General features: G+C 39.8%; 1 protein-coding gene across 3 annotated transcripts in view; it reads right to left on the bottom strand.

The window, feature by feature from the left end:
• The window catches only part of LOC146687400 (netrin-G1-like), a 71025-nt gene extending 53308 nt beyond the window's left edge, over positions 1 to 17717 (bottom strand). For 2 of the 3 annotated variants that reach the window (XM_085439374.1, XM_085439376.1), the window contains exons 1-2: positions 16361 to 16840; positions 10981 to 11624 (exon numbers count right to left, since the gene is read on the bottom strand). In XM_085439374.1, the coding sequence (XP_085295500.1) occupies positions 10981 to 11238 (258 nt within the window). In that variant the 5' untranslated portion in view covers positions 11239 to 11624; positions 16361 to 16840. Of the gene's footprint in view, positions 1 to 10980; positions 11625 to 16360; positions 16841 to 17552 lie in introns of those variants that run through there. The other variant, XM_085439375.1, reaches the window with a different exon arrangement.
• Positions 17718 to 19430: the final 1713 nt, after the last annotated feature.

Below are 19430 nucleotides of genomic sequence, written 5' to 3'. Positions count from 1 at the left end.
TTCCAAAAACATTTGAATAAAAAAATTCAAACACTTTAATACTTTACATTACTTTGCATTTTATTGTATTAAAACATTTGCTGTGTTTTTAACACTAATAACTGGTAACCTGTTAAACATCTCACCAACAAAGACTTCTGTGTTTACTGCTTTGAAAGCATTCCTCCCCTGTGAGAGAACTTCTTGATTGCTTGAAACCCTTTATTCTAGGCAAAATTATAGGCAATGTCTTGAGGGATTGGAAGTCCTTCACACACACATGCACTTCACATCTTAGAAAAAAAAAATCTTTCACAGATGGATGAACCAAGTGGAGTTTTTTTCAGGGGGCACCAATAGAAAGCCATGCTGCCAAGTAGGTTTTGAGTAATTCAATTACTATATCTTAATAAGAATTTAGTTCAGCTTGTCAAGCATGAAGGATGCTGAATAGATATACAAGCACTGAAGGCCGAGAAAGCACAAAGAATGCAGCTTAATAGTGAAAGAATATCTTTTTATTTTTTAAATTGCAGCAGACAGTGTCCAGTCACCTTTATGTCTTTACTGAAAAGCTACAGGAGGCAAGGTGTGCAAAGCAAAACATGCTTACATGGAAGTCACTGCAACAATATCTTCACTGGGAAAGCACTTCATTAACAGCTCTGAATTATAACTTCTCTTGAAGAGTTAAGCTGGCTCACTGGTAGTGACAGGCACCATGCCCAGTGAAATGACAAATTATTTCTTAAGTGCTCATTTACTCATGTTTGTATTATGTCTTTGCCAGTAGAGTGCCACGAATGTGCTAGCACAGTTACAGACCACACACAGCCCACTTTGATCTTAGGAGGCCCGGACACATGACACTCCCCTTTCTGTGTAAAGTCACATATTTTACTTTTTCCACCTGTTAAGGAAAAAGCTGCTGTGACAAAGAAAGAAATCGGTCAGCATGACTCTTTGGACTTAAATTGTAAGAAATAAATGTATAAAATTACAGTAGTAGTTCTGGTAGCTCATTGTCCAGATTGTCCATTTTTTGTGGTTGTTGTTGTTTTTTTTAACTTTAGTCATAAAAAAAACCAGAGATTTCTATAGTAAAAAGCAAAAAAACAGAAACAAAGTCATAGAGGTTTTATTAGAGATATAGTTCAGCATTTTGCATAAATTGTGAAAGCTGAAATGTCTGGTGCTGTAGGCTTTCTTGTCAGATGGCATTTTTTGGGGAAAAAAACCCAGCGGTTGACAACACTGTACACAACGGCAGACCGGTGCGTAATAAGCAAGCAAATAAGACAGAAAATAAAGATTTTTGGTGGGAAACTAGTCTTGAAGCACACTGAGGTAGAGCTGTGAAGGAAGTGTGATTTGATTGTGGTGGAAGCAAGACAGCTAAAGTAAGTGGGGATTCATCACAATGTTTTTCAAATATGAAGTGTAGTTTACTGGTCTTCTTTTGCTGCTGGTTCAGTGATTTTCGGTTGGAGAGTGACCAAATCTGGAGTTTGAGAAGCTGTCAAATGTTGGCTTTTCATGCCCGATGGGCATGTCCTGTATGTGGGATCCGGGCTTTGTGTTTACATCTTTTGGCAGAATCTGTTTACCTGCTCTTTAATTGTTTGCTGTTTTAGCTTTTTGGTGGTCATTGAAATGGTTTTATAAACTTTTAGCTGAGATTCTGACCTTTCTGTCGATACCACACATTATCACATTACTATATTTAAATAACAGATCTGGCAGTACATCACGTTAAACTAGCTGTTCTCCTTCTTGTCCTTGGTACCAGGGCTCACTGAGTTTCAAATAACTGAAATGCATTGTGGTTTCATACATGCTGCTTTACGGCCAATGAGCACTTTTAGGCAGCGTACACTAAACTTATTTTAAGACAATCGTGCACAAGCTCTCGTGGGCCACATAAAATGACTTGGTGGGCAACATTTGGCCCACGGGCCTTGAGTTTGACACGTGCTAGCATTTGCATGTGTAGCGAACTAACTGTATGTGGCTAAACTATGGGAAAAAAGATGTGTCATAGATGATGTAAGTGGATTTCCTTTGAATCATTTTGAGATACATATTCCTACTACAGTCTTGTGAAAAAGAAACTTTGCACAGGACTGTGCGTTTGTGTGAAAAACTAAGTACACCCCATGTCTCAGTAGCTTTCTGCTTTTAGCAGCAACAACTCAAAGAAATCATTTTCTATATAACTTTATAAGACTCACAATGCTGTGTATGAATTTTGGCCCGTTCTTCTTGACAATGTGGCTTCAGTTGACTGGGCTATTGCAACACTTGATTCTTTTCTTTTTTGTTGATGTGCTTGCCGTCATTGTCCTATTACATGACACAATTTCTTTCTGGCTTTAGGTGTCAAACAGATGGCCTCACATTTGAGTCTAGAATACTTTGGTATACAGATGAGTTCATCTCTACTTGTGCATCTGTCATTGTACCATGAAGTTCAAAGTGCATGGAAAACAACAACTTCTGTATCCAAATTACTTTGTGCTGAAAATCATCACAATGGATGCAGGGCGGGTCTCAGACTACAAGCACGCAGCTTCCAAACCCAAAGGCAGCACATGATGTCAGGTATGTGACCAGAAGCATGCTTGTTTACAGGGTTTTATTCTGAGAATTTTCCCACATTTTTGTCACGCCAACACAACCCTCCCTTAACCATCCCACCCTACTTGCCAGATTTGTCTCTGTCTTTTGACTTTGTCCTTTTTCTCAAAGTAAATTAAAGCAATACATTACAAATGCACTAGAAAGCATACATACCTTCTCCATGAACCAACTCTGAAGGGGGGATCGGGCAGATTTAAATTATGGATAATGTTTGGTTATCGTTGACAGAATCGTGGAACTTTGTGTCACTACTCATAATGAAATGTTTTGACGTTGAAACAGAGAATGATGAGGTACTGAGATGTATTCAGCTCACGATAATCTCTCTTACATGAAGTTTGTGGGAGTGTTTTTTATTGAATTATTCTATTTGCTAAATGTTTCCAGTATAGGTTTAATAACTTTCTCTGTGGAAAATGAAAACCCAGCTATCCAAATTAAACATGCTCCAATGAAAAGATTGGGGTCACAAATAATATTTACCTTACTTTGGCAAGAAAGCAATTTGATGAATAGCAATTACAGAGCCTTTGAGTCAGCAAAGTGAATACACTTTGATAATGGATCAAGAGTTATGCAGATAAATTACAAAAAAACCCACAAAAAAGGGTAACACATGCTGACATATGTAGCAAAAATGTAAGGCTTAGGATTTGCAGAGATATATAAAAAGAAAAATCTGTGAAACAGCTGGCCAATGTTATAACAATAGAAGTTTAAATACATTTTGGTAATTCAGCTGAAAAATCCTGCATTTCCTTACTTGCATGTGCTTGACCCCAGCTGTGTTAAGTGGAAATGTATGTCACATTTTCACTTGATTTCAAAAGCAGTTGGCAAACATAATGTCAAGAAACATCACGGTCTGACAATCTGCCGTGCCAACCAGCTTGGTTCCATCACATGCTGGTGAAAGTAGTGGAGTGTAAAACTCACAAATCCACAATAAGAACTGAACCATCTGTTTCACTGAATCAGAATGGTAAGCTTTCCCGTTTCGTAATAGATAATAGATAATCTTAATAGGCATGCACTTTTATATGGATAGCAAATATCATGGGGGTGTAATTTGAGATTATAGCAACACAATTAGTAACATTTTTGCTCAGGAAGCAGTATTTTCATATACACATTAAAATGTCAAAACTGGCTTTTGTGTACTCGACAACAGAATAAAGCAATTACGATATACAGCAATAATACTGTATGTGCTCTAAATCAGAGTGAAAACATGCTTTGAATATTAAGCCAGGAATACTCTGCCTATTTAAGCCACAATGCCCATCATTTTCTTTTATATCTCCATGCATAATTCATCCGTCTTTGTATTTACAACCCTCTAAGATTTAACCTGTCACAGATCCTGGGGCAGTAATGCCGACATATCTCTATCTGTCAAGTGCTCACCTCATATGGAGCATCCAACCTCCACATGTTCAAACAAGACATGGATATTATGCATCATCAGCTGACAGAAAACAAGGGAGAAGGAAATTAAAAAGCCAGGAGACAAAAGAAGTGGCAGGCGAGTGAAAGAATAAATGATGACTCTCCTCCTCTCTCGGAGTCAGGGGACATGTTGCATGTCATCTCGGTGTCTTGGTACGCAGTGGTGCGGTGATGATGTGCTGGGCAGGGCCAGTTCAGAACAGAGTCAAGGGCATCGGGGTGACGGCAAGTTAAATGCTCCAACTGTTCCCTGTCTCCAAACAAATACATGGATGAGTGAATTCCCCACCGAGGAGGAGGGGTACAGAGATCAGAGAGGTCCAGTGACAGTTTCTGGCTTGACCTCTGAACTGCTTGGTTAGTTCCAGAACTGGAGATAGACACATAACTCCTGATACCACTACTTAACCTGGTTCTGCACAGACACGTTCATCACTTATTGCTGACCCTCATTTTATCTCAGAAAATTGGACTAGTGAGAGATTACAGCTGATCACAAACTATACAAAATAATAAAATGAATAATGCTGCTTCTTTATTCACTGAAATAACTGGGAGTAGTGTAAAAAAGTGATTTTGGTCAAAACCATAAGAATACAATTACAATGTATTCTCATATTTTATATAATCTAATCTTTTCTGCCTTGCAGTTGGTACTAGATTGATGGTATAGTGTGAGCGTGATTATGTGATGGGGTGTGGTTTGTGGCACAGCTGAAGGGGAGGGGTGGAGCAGTGGGTTCAGGGTGTGGTGGCATAGGAGGCTGACCCACACCGCTGTTCTTCATCACCTGGTCAAGCCTTCCCTGTTTTAGTAAGTTGTAGGGACCTGACGCGAGTGGTGTGTGAAGTGTTGAGTGAAGAAGGTAGCTGGAAAGCTGCTCTAAGAAAAGCACGAAAGATGCTGAAAATAAGGATCACTGGACTTGCACTGATGTGTGCTTCAGGTCTTTTTGTTACAGATTAATCCAAACATCAGTGCAGACTTGACATTGAAGACCTAATGCTTTTTACTTTACCAAGTTTTAGCCCTAATTACAAGCTCTGCACAACCAAATATTTCACCAACTCAGGCCTAAAAACACACATGATATATGCTTTGTTAACAGCTGAGCATTTTGTATTTTGAAACTTGAACTTGACAAGCAAGATGTTTCACTGCAATCTAATAAATGCACACCATGATCTATTGAAAATAACTGGAAGCTGGCAAATAAGGGGGGATATTTACCAAAGTCACAGAGTGAGATGTAGTTTGACTTTCTCATAGAATAGGTCTTCATTGATTCATGAAACCACAGAACTGGCCCCTACATGCCATGAGAAAAAAGCCATTTTGGAGATTCATCTGTCATTGCCCTCACATCCAATGTATGTATCAAAGGTTACGTCCCCTTTTCTCCCCCATAATCTAGTTGTCTTTTTAAAGTCTATTACGCCAATTCTGTGTGCATGTAAGACACAGACTGAAATTTCACAATGACTGCTGTCATTGCCAGCAAAGATAAGTCTGCTGCATTGACTGTCAATAATGTGGCAGTCTCCAAGCAGCTTACTCGGGGCTCTCGTCTCGTCTCTCCTTACTAAGCCTCCAAAGGGGGCCGTGTGGCAAACTGGCAGCCACAACTTCTTTCATCCATTCTGAGAGAGCTGAATAAAGTTCAGAGGAATTACAAGAATATACCCAGTTAGACCCAGAGTAGCTGGCATAAGCACGATTACTGAATCACTCTCAGAAATGTTTACACAATTGCCAACTTGATGTGGTTGAACCAGCATGGCTCAAGATAGCGTAGAGCATGTGGGCAGATGACACCTAACTCAGAGCTCACATTCATTCGTTTAGATTAACTGCCAGATCCCTAGATGTTGTGGAAGCACAGAGTATCTCTCATCTTCTGCCACGTTTCAAATCACCAAACCACTGGGTTCTCTAATCAGAAAGGTACAATCCAGACACTACTACACTATGGCAGCTTCAGAGGGAAATGCTTGACAGGGTGGTCTATTCAGCAAAAGAGAATTTATTTATCCAGTATATCCAGATCCATCTTCCTGATGCTAATTTATGCTTTGTGGAGTAAACATATCCATGCTCATGCACTTGAACTACAAAAAATTAAGTCTATCTATGAAATGCTTGAACATTAAACCTCATTTCTCGCTGCATTTGATCCAATAGTTTGCTACTTTAGTGAATTACTATCAGATCCCCACAAGCCAGCCTAATATGGCTTTTAGAGACAGAAAAAAGGTGTGTAATTGAAAACACTTATTTAGTTTCTCTGTTTTAACAGCTAATTTTCATTAATGCCCAAGTGGTACAATAGTATAATTATCATTTGGCCAGCAACTTTTTAAATACATTTAATTGGATCATTTGTATTAATACAGAATATTACAATTTTATTGTTTCCTTCCTTTCACACAACCTGTACAGTAAAAAATACCAGTGTTGAGTGCTACTGAGTGACAGCGCCATAGCACACCGTAGGAGAACAGGCTTAATACCAACACATTCTGAAGAACCCCTGAAGGTCTGCAGCTAAAAATATAAACAAGGCTAACTCCTTGATGCAGAACACATCTCCTACACCCTGTATATCCTGGAGTCTCATTATTGAATATTGAGTCTCTAATTCAAAAGGTTGTATCTTTGTCATTTTAGCAAAACCACAACACAATTGAATGATTAATGAACCTTTCATATGCATAAAATCTTCTTTGAGCAGCAATCGAAATAGGAAATGGGAATCATAAACACATGGAGAAAGGGATGGGGGCCAAGACATTGAGGATTCTTTGACCATCCACTATGAGGAAAACCAACTCCTGGGAAAAACTGATTAGAGTCGGCTCACAACAACAGGCAACTTAGTGATTGGCTGAAAGAGCTGATTTGCATGCTCCTCTCATCTTCAACAAAGTCTCAGGAAGCACTGGTGGATAAGGTCACTGGTGTCAGTCTGCATGTAAACAGATCAAACACACAACAGGCATTTAAGTGTTTCCAGAAGGAGTCTGTGTTCTTGATGATCTAGATAATCATGACCCCAAATTCATGTCAGAGGTGAAAGGCATTCTAGCCAGAAGCAAGAATAGTTGAGAGTAGGGCTGGGCCATATTATACCGTTCACGGTAATACCGGTATAATGTTAGGCAACGATAGGAAAATGAAATATCGCGATAGAATGGGAGTAAAACGCGCATGCGCGGTGCCTTTGTTTTCATACGCACATGGCCGATTGTTGAGTGAAACAGATGAACCAGAATTGGTTTGTAAAAATGGTGCAACTTCCGTGATGTGGAACTGGTTTGGTGTTTGTCCGTCAGATACACAACAAAGCACATTTTTTTGCAGAACATGCAAGCGGCCGTTGTTATTGTCATATTTGTCGGACTAAGATGCTCTTAAATCTGGGAGTAATCTGGGTCCTAAACTCCGTATGCTTCAGGTCAAACAACACTGCAGCATCACTTAGAGTTAAAAACTGTCTAAATTCTTTCATCTTTAATAAAACGATCAGCATTGCTGCTTTACCAGGTGTAACTATAAAGTTTAACTTCCAGGCATCCATGAAAACAAAAGTTATTACATTTAACGGAGTTAGAAGTTAGCAGGAAGCTAGCGGAAGTTAGCTCGCTAGTTTCGCTAGTTACCTAAGCATGATATAGCATGTTCTGACTGAGAGATTTCTGAAAAAAATCAAACGTACAGCTCTGCTATCACGTCCAACATAAATGAAGACAGGAAACTAAACAGCAGTGATGTTTGTAGGGTTACTGAAGTTGGGCTAGCTGGTATATAATGATGTGCTACGTGATCGCTAGCGACACAGCTATGTTAGCATAACATAAACAGTGAAGCTGGAGGACGAACACTAACACTTTTCCACTTATAAAAGTTAACGTGAAGGTTCTTCATGGTTAGAGACAAATGCAATCGCATGGCAGGATGCTGTAAACGGACCAAACTTCAGTCAGGAGAACAACTGAGATAATCCATCCACAACGCGAGGTTAGTCATTAATATATTGCAACAACATGGGAATAGAGCAGCTGCCAGAGAATTCAACATTAATGAATCAATGGTACAGAAGTGGAGGAAGCAAGAAGAATGAGTTTAATAAAGTTTGATTTATCTGACTGCTTTGTTTCGCTTAATGTGCCTTATAATCCCGTGCACCTTATGGTCCGAAAAATGCATACTGCACACTGCAGTTTAATGTTGCAAAGCACCTCTTTTTAACTTCAGTGGATATTATACATGGTTATGCTCAGGATATGTCAGCCCATTTCTACTGGAAATGCCTTTTGGTTAAACTTTCAGCAAGGAATTTGCATTTGCACTGTTAAATTTTTATAAAGCTTTAATGTACATAAAAACCAGCTTCTTGTTTATGTGAAAATAAATGAAAGGTTGTCTTTTTGCACTAGTAATGTTGTGGAGTTGTATTTTGTCTCGCATCAATTATATCGTCGGTTATATCGTTATCGCAAATTTTCAAATATATATCGTGATAAATATTTTTGGCCATATCGCCCTGCTCTAGTTGAGAGTTACCATACAGCTGGAATTTACACTAATGGGACTGTTCTGTCCTACCAATGAGGCAGAAAAGTCTCACAACAGATCAATATGGTTTGTCCTCAGCTAATCTTTTCAATTTATTTCATTTGGTGGCTGAACACAGTCTACTTGTGTCTTTACGCACATGCAATCATCCAGTGAAGGAAAATCCTTGAAGTTTGATTATTTTCAACATGACATTGTTTTCTTAGGCACTTCCTAAGCGAAACAGCAAGTTTTGCTGATGTCATTTGTTTAGCAGTGTAATCTGTTGTAAATAAAGTGTTCCGCATAGAAAAAATTATGTAAAGCATCTCAAGGGGGAACTGAAATTTTGTAGCAAAGTCAGAACCAAATATTATAAAAGTCCTGTGAAACATGTAAATTCCACCAAAATCTTTATGATATCATATGCGAACTATGAATGCTTGTTCAAAAAATTTGATACCATCCATCTTGTGAACGGGGTCGTACATACAGATTTGCTTGTAAATACGGACATATTTCAGTCTGAATTTAAGTGCTGGACTCACTTGACAGACTGATTTCAGACTGAAGTATTTATTATTAGTTCTTATTAATCTCTGGATCTTTTCCATAGCATGTCTTTGTCCTGCCTTCTTCCCCTTCACCCCCAACCGGAGGTTTCTTCCTGTTAAAAGGGAGTTTTTCCTTGCCACTGTCACCAAGGTGCTTGCTCATAAGGGATCATATGTTTGTCTGGGTTTTCTCTGTCGTCTTTGTATTATTGTAGGCTCTTTGCCTTACAATATAAAGTGCCTCGAGGCAACTGCTGTGGCGATTTGTCCGTATATAAATACAACTCAATAAAATTGAACTGAAACTATTTTACTTAAAATTGTTTTTAGTTTGTCCCTGTGTATCATAACATCTGTGGAGAAAACTGATCCACAATATATTTTGTTAGTTCTGTATTTTGCCAACATCAAAATAGATAGAGATTTCATGTGCTATTAATATTTTAATAAAAAATCAATAAATAATAAAAATAAAAATAGATTACAACAAAAGAAATATAAAACACAAGTGTTTCTAAATTATACATAAGCTGAGTATGCATAAAAAAATGACATGGCAAAGAAATATAAGACATCTTTTCTATGAACAAATTCTGTATTGACAAGAAAAATCAAACAAACATACAAAGTATTCCAACCACGTTGACTCTGTTTGTCTCTGTTCTGTTCTTTATGCGCCCCGTGTTATGTAAATGTTGAACATTCAGGATAATCTACTGGTCTGATAAAGGTTTCAGTTTGTGTTTTGATAGAGAAAAAAAAAAAAAAGCTTACCAGAACGTCACACCCGACTGGAGACTAGCTCCTTTTTCATCCTACAGTGGCATTAAATGTCTCAATGCCATCTGGAGCTGTGAGAAGAAAAGCCCTCCTTTTAAAGATGCCCATTTTAATTGGTAAATATTTACTCGCACGAGCTCTTGGCAGGCATGAACATAACGTCTAATGAAGCACTTTAAAGCCTATGGGCTCTTACAGCTTACTTTGAGTGTGATTCTAAACAAATGCAACCTGGGGTTGAACTGTTGATGAAGGTTGATAAGGGGGCTGAATACTGCATTCACTGTTCTTTGTTTAATAACAGTGCCAGCACCAGTGCAGTTACCCTGTCAGTGCCTGTGTGTGTGTGTGTGTGTGTGTGTGTGTGTGTGTGTGTGTGTGTGTGTCTGCAGTCATCTGCACAGATGCAGTCAGTCTTCAGTCAGCTATAAAGATAGATGTTTGTTTATGTATTTGCATGTACTTTGTCTGTTTAGACTTAGTAATAAATCCATTTTCACAATATTTTTGCCCCAGTATAATTTGATATTAAAACATATTTATTAGAGCGATCCTAAAACTTTCCTTTGTATGACCGCTAAAGGGCAACAGTTGGAAGGACATCAAAAACTTAAATAAAAAATACATTTGTAAGAGAATTTCAACAGAATATGGAAAAAAATGGCTCCAAATTTGTGTACATCTAATGTACACATACAGATTTGTGTATGCCTGTGCATCAGTTGTGCAAGGACATATTTACAGATTGTTTGTGCATGTAACGGTTTCCAGTTGTTTTGTGCATCTGTCTGTTTTTACATTTACCAGTCTCTCCAAATTCATCTCCAAGATTTGCACAACAGCATGTGTGTGTATGTTGCTGCTGTTGTCCTAATGCACAGGTCTACGTGTACATTAATCTCCGCTGCAGCGGCAGCTCATTGCCTTGTATGCGCCGCTCTCTATCCCTGACCCAGTATGCTGTGCGATCCTGCCTACAGCCTCATTTGTCTCCATCAGGGGACAACCGAGGTTACGACTCACCAAAGCGCAGTATGTTTCTGGCGGATCTCCACACGTGATATTTGGAGGGTCGAGGGTCACTCGCAGGTACTCTGTCATGTCAGTGGCTTCGGGCTGACAGGCCATGTAGTCCCATGCCAGGCCTTCCTCTGTGTAGATCTGGGACTTGCACACGTCATAGTGTCCCCAGACCGCAGGGTAATGTTGCATAGCGTGGCCCACACTGGTGCACAAAGCTTGCAGAGCGAACAACACAGGCAAGAACATCGCTGATCTCATTCAGTATGGTTTCTGTAGGATTCTTCTTTTCTTTTCTTTCTCTTTTTTGTCTTTTGCTTAGTCACAGAAATGACGATAGCACTCTAACTTAACAGCAGCTTTGAACGGGGCAATAGAGCATTTAGGAACTGTGGCAGCATCTTGCTAGTTTTGTGTGAGGAGCTTCAGGCAACTATTAGCCCCCATTCAGTTATTTTGTCTTTGATTGCCACCGCTTCTGCCAGGCTGATGAGGTGTGTCAACAAGGGGGTGTCTTCGCTAGTGTTGGTAGTTGATGAAAAGGTGAACTAACGGTCAGATGTGATGTGCAGAGGAGTGACACTCCTCATAAATCAGCAGATATCTGAGCTTGATCCCCAAGTATACTTTTTGGCACCAGCAGCATCCTAAAGGACAGAAGAAAAGGATAGCTTAATGAATTAAAAAGATTGGATACATTTACAAAACATTTGAAATGCGACATTAAAATATTAATGTTAATATTATGAGTTTTAGCATGGCTTGCAGGGAGCTAGGTGGAGAAGTCTTACATCTTACTACCCACTCCAACACATGCACAAACCCAGACACAAAGACACACGTATGTGCAATAAGTGCGCAAGTGTAATGTATGGCTTTGCTGCTTTTATGGGTCCCTCAATAATAACCTTTTCAAAATCACTGTGTACAATTCAAATTGAGCTTCTTCTGTAGAGTCTAATCTCCATGTGATTTTCATACATTGTGCAAAAAGACTTATTTCCATGTGTCAAGTCACTACATTTAAGTTATTGCCTTTTCTGATTCTTGCTCCTTTATAGCCGAATGTGGAGTTGCATTTGTCTCAGCACCTTAAGAGGCATTTGGGAAATATTAAAGTAAAATTGGAAGACAGAAATAGTCTATTTGAGGGATTGTACATTTCTCAAAGCAATCGCAAGCCATCAGTCAGATGGCCCGACTCATCAGGTAATGGTGCCTGGCAGCAGTCAGCGGAGACCTGCACCATCTCAGTGACTCAGGTAAAAAGTGTGTGCAGTAGCAGGGACTAAATGAAGCAAGCATATACACTAGCACCTCCAACTGAGTATCACTTTAAATAAGAGTTAAGCTACTGTTGACTGTCAATTTGCCAGAGCTTTTGCCTTAGTGAAAAGTATTTGTTGCTGTGAATAGCTGTACAGAAAAAATACATTTCAATCTAACCTTTGCCCACACAGGTCACAATGTTAAGAAACGCGCATGGTTATTCTCTTAAGTGCAGGTTAAACGCATTGTGCAAGGGGAGTTCAGCAGTACTTGTTGAGGCAGAACCATTACTCATTGAATTTCTCTGCTCTGATTCCTCCAGCTGATACAGTACATGAAGTTGAACCCGTAACTTTACGGTCAGCAGCTTTCCTCTCTACCCTTCAGGCTACAGCCACCCCCCCCTGTGACTGACAGTTACAGCTGAAATTTATTTATTTATTTAGGTAACCTGGGGTTTGAAACGTGTGGAGGGAGTTTTATGTTCAGAAGAGTGAGAAAATTTGGTGTGTCAACACAAAGTATTACCATATTTGAGGTTATTAAATCAAATTAATCAATTAAGCAATTTAACAATATTTATCAAGAGAAACTCATTTTAATGAGCGATGTCTCTGTTCACGAACACATACTACGTGATGCCTGCTAGCATATGGAGGTATTAGAATTCAATATTTTAATTTGGTCATCTTGTCTTGGACTGAAAATGGTGCCAATTTGAAGGAGTTAAGATCACATTTCAGACTTCCTTAGAAATACTGCATTCCTTTTTCTAACCTAATGCCCCTTTTACAAAATGACTATGGGCTTGAATACATTCCAAATGTAATGAAAGTTATTCATCTGAGCCGGAGAAATTACTGAGCTGCTTTTCAGACCCTTCAAAGTGGGCCATGACAAAAGGTATAGATGAATGGTTGTTTAAAAAAGAAAGAAAGTAGAGGAAATAAAGGCGAAAAGGTAGAATTCTTTTTCTTTAAATGCACTCGTATCAGTCGGCAAAGTGTCTTTAAAACATGCCTGGAAGTGTAATTGTTGATTAAGTAATTTCTTTCGCAGGATGTGTGTATAAGATTTCATAAATATAAATGTCAGTGTCTGATCGGAGGTGCGTCATGGGATGGAGCACTTACGATTGACATGCAAACCAACACACACACCGTGATACTGCAAAGTCCCACACCCCCTTTCATAATGCTGAGGTTGGCTTTCATAAGACAGTCAAATTAGGTAGCAGCAGCAGGGTGGTGTAGGTCACTTATCGCTAGGAACATTCAAAGCTAATAAGGGACAACAAATAGGCCTGACCATGGGATACTGGATTTAATTCACAGACATCTAGAGCAATGAAATTATATCCAGATGAAAGGCAGGTATCAGGTAGCTCAGTAAATCGGCATAGACAGGTATGCTCATTGGTGCTAAGGTAGGAAAAAGGAATTGCAATTTTTTTAATCTTTACTCCTCTAAAAGAGAAAATTAGTGCGCCGAGTAAGCGTTCCCACACAATTTATGAAGTAAATTCAACTGCTTTTCAATGAAACATGACCAAGAGAGGTGACATTTGTGATAGCCACAGCAATTTGTACTGCATTAATAATATGCCTCCGTGCTGTAGTGTTTGCATATTGGGCTATACAGCAACACCATCAGCCACAACATTAAAACCACTGACATGAAAACCTGTTTAACACTTGGGACATTTCTCAAGAAAACACGTTCTGTGTGTTGACCTCCAGTCTCCACAAATCCCAAATTGATTAAGCATCCATAGGAGGTACCAAAACAAGGCAGCTCCATAGAGGACCATAATACCAGCTGACAATGTACTCTAGCCTGACACTGTAGGACACCATAGAAATGTCAGTGCCCCGATGGACCAGAGCTGCTTTGGCTGCACATGGGAACACATTGCAATAATTGGCAGCACTGTATATTTTGCATCAAAATTATTACACTGAAAAAATTAAATGCAGAAGAACACTTGTTTCCTCTGTCATCGCATGTCTACCTCATATTCTGTGCTACTCAAAGTGCAAGGAGAAACCTGTGAATGTCATAATTTCACTGAGAAAAATATGAGTCAGATTCTATATTAGAAGTTATTAATATTTGAGTAGCTCTCCATATGCCGGGAGAAAGCTCAGAACTTTGGATGACCACCCCCCCACTCTCTCTCTCTCTCTCTCTCTCCCTTCCCCTCTCTCTTCATCTCTTTTCCTTTACTTGTTTTTGAAGCCTCTGAAACACCCCCTTGTGTCCACTTGCATTCCATCCCCTGGGCAGCTCAAGCATAGCAGAGTGTTTTAAAAGTCAGCAGGCAGTCGTGCCCCGTGGCTTATATTGGTTACAAACTCCCAGCCAGACTCTTAAAAACCATAACGGATGTATTCCATTCATTTTATAGTAATCCTGCTTAAGTGTGGCTTTTCTCTCTGTCTCTGAGTGTGGCTTTTTGATCCCCTCTTAGCTCTCATTTTCTAACCAACGTGAAAGAGAGCTGTCCATGGTGCTGAAAGGCAGGACCTCAGATCTACTCCAATACTCTGCACCAACTGACATCAATGATTGCAAAATAACACTCGTATTGATTTTGAAATAAAAAAAAGACCCTAACATGACAGTCTGATTTGCGCTTTGTGGTTTTTCTACTGACAATTGCTATTTTACCGTCTTGCCTTTTCTTTTTTTTTTTTTGTACTGGGCATCAGTCAGGCTTTTGTATGTGCACACATACAATACCTCCTATTGTGTTCATTGATTTTGTTGAATTCCAACCAATAACTTATGATCCATAGCCAGTTTGAGCAGACTAATGCTTTGTTTCTGGCTGATGAGTGCAACAATAAACGGGTTAATGCTTCCAAATTTCTTACAGCCAAGAACAAACCCCCCAATATGAGTCACAGTGGGATCGACTGGCAAGCAGAAGCATGTCTGTACTGTAACACATTTATCTTCTGACTGTCATTCCTTTCCGTCTTGATCCTTCATTCAATTGTTATTTCTCTTCAACTATCTCTTTCTGTCTCTCTCTCTGTTTACAACTGTGTCTCTTAGCTTCTCCCAATATGAACACTTGACATAAAACATACAATTATTGCCCCTGGGCTGCACCTTTAACCTCTCCAACTGGAGCCACGTTAGGTCACTTGTTATTTAAGGACTCACTCTAGGATGTGGTTGATGTAGTTACAGTGTGATGGCCCCAGACACAGCCAGACAGCCTTCACTACAATCACATATGAAATCATGCTGTCATGAGTTCTTCTCCAGGACGACTAACATGCAAAAACGCACAGCATCAAAACAAATTTTTGAAATTATTGTTCAGCACATGTAATGTTCAAAGACAGAGCCTCGAGCAAAAGTCTTTTTAAATAAAAAAAAAAAAAAAAAAGTATTTTTCTGGTCTCTAAATGATTTCAAAATGGAACATGCAAATATCTGATAGAGCTTGAAAAAATGACATATTTTAAAGAAGCTGTTCTTTTATGTTCTGAATCCAGTTTTGCGCAGAGACATGGCACACCTAGATTTGACTTTGCTGACTTGCTGCGCAACAGGTTAAACTGACATTGTTTCCACTATTAAATTTTGGGGGCGGACTTGAAGAAAGGGTTTAGGTTTAGGTGCAGACTACACATTTCAGTTTCTTGTTAAATGAAGAAAACCTTCTGAATACATTTAAACTCTTTGAAGAAGGATGCCAATTAAACACTATGGACATGCACAACAGTTTTTATATATCTCATATAAAACTCGTGGTTATGTTACCCACTTCTCACCTAACAAACGTTACCGTTCCCACAAACAGCCTACTGCAATTACCCTATTACGGCGGCCCATTTAGTAACGACGATCCCGGTCACAGAAGCAACAGTACACAAATAACGAAAACGTACAAACTCATCTGAATGCTCAAAACATAACACTTACATTTAAATACGCTCCTGGGACAATCTGCTCATTCAACAAGTTATTTTGAGGCCACCGGTAGTTGCAGAAAGACGTTTATTGGTCTCTGACTGGCTCTTTTCTTTCTAATTTCCTTCTATTTTTTGCACCACATAGATCAATAAAAATGATGTGTGCGCAGAAAGCGGGAACTGACCTGGAGACTACGATGTTCTCTCTTGCTCCCAACTTTCTTTAAACTTTTGCATCCGAATAATGAACACGGGGACCCGATCACCAGAGCTTTTCTTCCCCCTTTTACAAACGCCACTGTGCCTTCACGGGTGTCCAAACAAGCGGCTCCTTGATTTACGCAGCGCTGGTTGGCGCAGCGTTCATCCGAATGGCGCACGCGAATACTTCAGAAGCCTTTAAGGTAATTCTCAGTTGTCCCAAATTCGATGAAGTCCATCAACGGCTATTAAAATACATCCCGATGAAGAACAACTCTCGGGGTCGTTTGGATAGGTTAGACTGATTTCTCAGCCCAGCCGAGTTGTGCTCGGAGGAGGAAAGAGATAAGCAATCTTTCTCAAATGGAGCTACTATGTCCAGTTACATATGAGCGCTCCGCCGGGTCCTAAAGATAACACTGACTGGCTGGTAAATCTCAACTTCAGTCGTTGTTTTACCAGAATATTACAGCCAGTTCCCCTTCACGCGCAAATTAAATGTAATCAGAGCAGGCACAGTAAAACATGCGCTTTTCAAAAATGCTAGAATATTTGAGCATTTGATTATTTTTAATCTACATTAAATTATTCCAAAGTAGACAAACTTGCTGTAGTCTTGAAGTTGAATAATATTCATAAAGTTGCTCCATGATCTCTTGCAACGGACTACATCGGTTTCTACATAAGCTTCCAACTCATTTGAAGCCAGCTGTAACTGTAAATGCGCTAATGATATTTCGAAACCACAGCTGCACTGCGCACACACAATAATGATGTCCACCTAGATTTACTGTATAACAGTTCTGAATCGAACCCTATTGCCGCACAGATCTCATCATCAGCAAAACTCACTGCGGTTTCATTATCACATCGCACGAACCATGAAAAGGAAGGGCTGCACGTGAAGAGTAAAACCCCCCAAAACTTGACAGCTGCGACTCTTCGGGGCGAAAATTTCAAGTACAGCACAATTAGAATGCAGCCTGCGGAGTTTTGAGAACACGAGCTCGGAAGAAATAAGTGAAGGACCCCCCCCTCCTCTAAAAATATAATATAGGTTATTCATCTATGCACCAATAACCGCCCGATTGTCTGACACATTGATTGCTACTACAACATCACCGCCTCGGGTTTTAATGCGATCAGAAAATAAATAAAGGGGAAAAAAGATCTTACCTGTACATGTTACAATGTGGGGAAATAACTGCGCTTGTAAAACAGATAAGTGAAAAAAAAAAACTCCTCCGGTCGGAGTTCGTGCTGTAATTATTCGTTGAATTTTGCGGGCAGAGCTAAAAGAATAACTACAGTTAGGTGCGTCTGGCGGGCTCCCTTGGCGCGGAGTCACAGATGTCACCCGCTCCACTACAGGGTGCCAAGCAGCACGGCAAACAACCACGGTGACAGGTCGCTTTGAATACGCATTTTAATTGTGTTGTAATGCCAACTGGTGGCGATTGCACGATAAGAACAACCGCGCCCAGCTGAAGGTCACCACAGTAATTGAGCAGTCCGCATCTCACGTCGACGCTGGAACCGTTTAAAAACTTCTAAAGCAATCAGAATCAATAAGTCTCGCGCTTATTCTTAGTTCATATTTCTACCAGCTGCAAAATTACTATGCACATTCAGAGGCACGAAGTGAAAAACGGTCTTTTTCTGTTGTAAGTTTAATAAGAAATGCAAATATCCATATTTCTCTGATAATCTTTTCTCCGATTAAACATTTTCACCGTTTTTGCGACTCGCATGAATCTTGAGTACTCTGGGCGGCTCTTGCGCCCTTTAGGCAAACTGACCGGCTGTATAAGTGGATTTTCAATAAGAGCAAAATATTTTTCAAATATGTGACGTTTCAAAGCTCTGCGTTGAAGTTGTTTGCTATAATAGGTAATAATTATTGCGTTTTTGAAAGCCGAGGGCTTTCCAGTATTGGCTGTTGGCGTTTTCTGTCCTTTTCTTCTCATATCTATGGATGCAGATGACCTTCCTTTCTTCCCTTCTTATATTCATCATCCATTCATCCATCTAATTGACAATTTTTTTTCTTGTATTTTCAAGGCATCTACTTGACCTTCATTCCTTCTTTGTTCCCTTTCCTCCCGCCTCTTTTTTTTTCTTCCAGAAATCTGAATAGAAGTCTTATTCCTACCCTTCATTTCCCTGCTTGTCCCTGGTTTTGTAGAATGTAAGCTAAGCAGTTATGTGTTTTAAATGCCCCCAAATAGCACCAAAGCCCATATTGATTTCTTGCAAATTGATATGCAATGAAAGACCTGTAATCCCATTAAAAAGTGACAATGCCATTTCTGTTCTGATAAAGGCAGATTTTGGTTAGGACTGGAGCTGCATGACAACAAGTTTCTCAACCCCAGTGAGTAAAGTGTCTCACGCTGTATCAGAGGGTTCAGCCTTTGCTTCCAGCTACTGCTGCTCTTGACATTTCCATTAAATCATTCCTCCTGGAAATACTACTATACCACCCTGACAGTCACATGACTGCCCCGCTTCATTTTGATTTGAGGCATACATAGATAGATAGGTAGGTAGATAGACTGACCATGTGAATTTGATATAGTTGTAATTTCTGATTGCACAATGTCGGTGAAGTACTGGGACCTTTAATCTAGGCAGACTGCTATTCAAGTTGATCTATATAAAAAAATGCAGACTGCTACTCTTGCAAACCCCAGCCTCAGCCCCCCCTGGTCAAAGGCTCCAGGGTCAGCTCAGTGAATAGACAAAGCCTCCTTGAAATCACATCAGAGAGTTAGAATTCCACCATAGCAGCTCCACAGTTTTTCAGCAGAGTGCTACAGTGTTTGACGAGGATACAGAGGTGGAGTCTGCCCTCTCACCCTCTGCACACCCTTTCCCTTGGTGCCACCAAGAACCTAGGCTGACAGAGATGGAGCGCTTGCTGTTTGATTCAGTTCCCGGGGGTCTATTGATAGTTTCAAAGTGGAGTCCACCTGCCACTGCTTTAATCATCTGTGACCCCACTGCATGTTGGAAGACCACAGTGGGACAGCAGGATCAGCAGCCTCGTACTTA

This window comes from Copadichromis virginalis, linkage group LG18 (genome assembly GCF_057382275.1).
Source record: "Copadichromis virginalis isolate Kocher_CV1m ecotype Utaka linkage group LG18, C_Virginalis_male_GT1.1, whole genome shotgun sequence".
Lineage (NCBI taxonomy): Eukaryota > Metazoa > Chordata > Actinopteri > Cichliformes > Cichlidae > Copadichromis > Copadichromis virginalis.
This window is presented reverse-complemented; position numbering and strand designations above follow the sequence as displayed.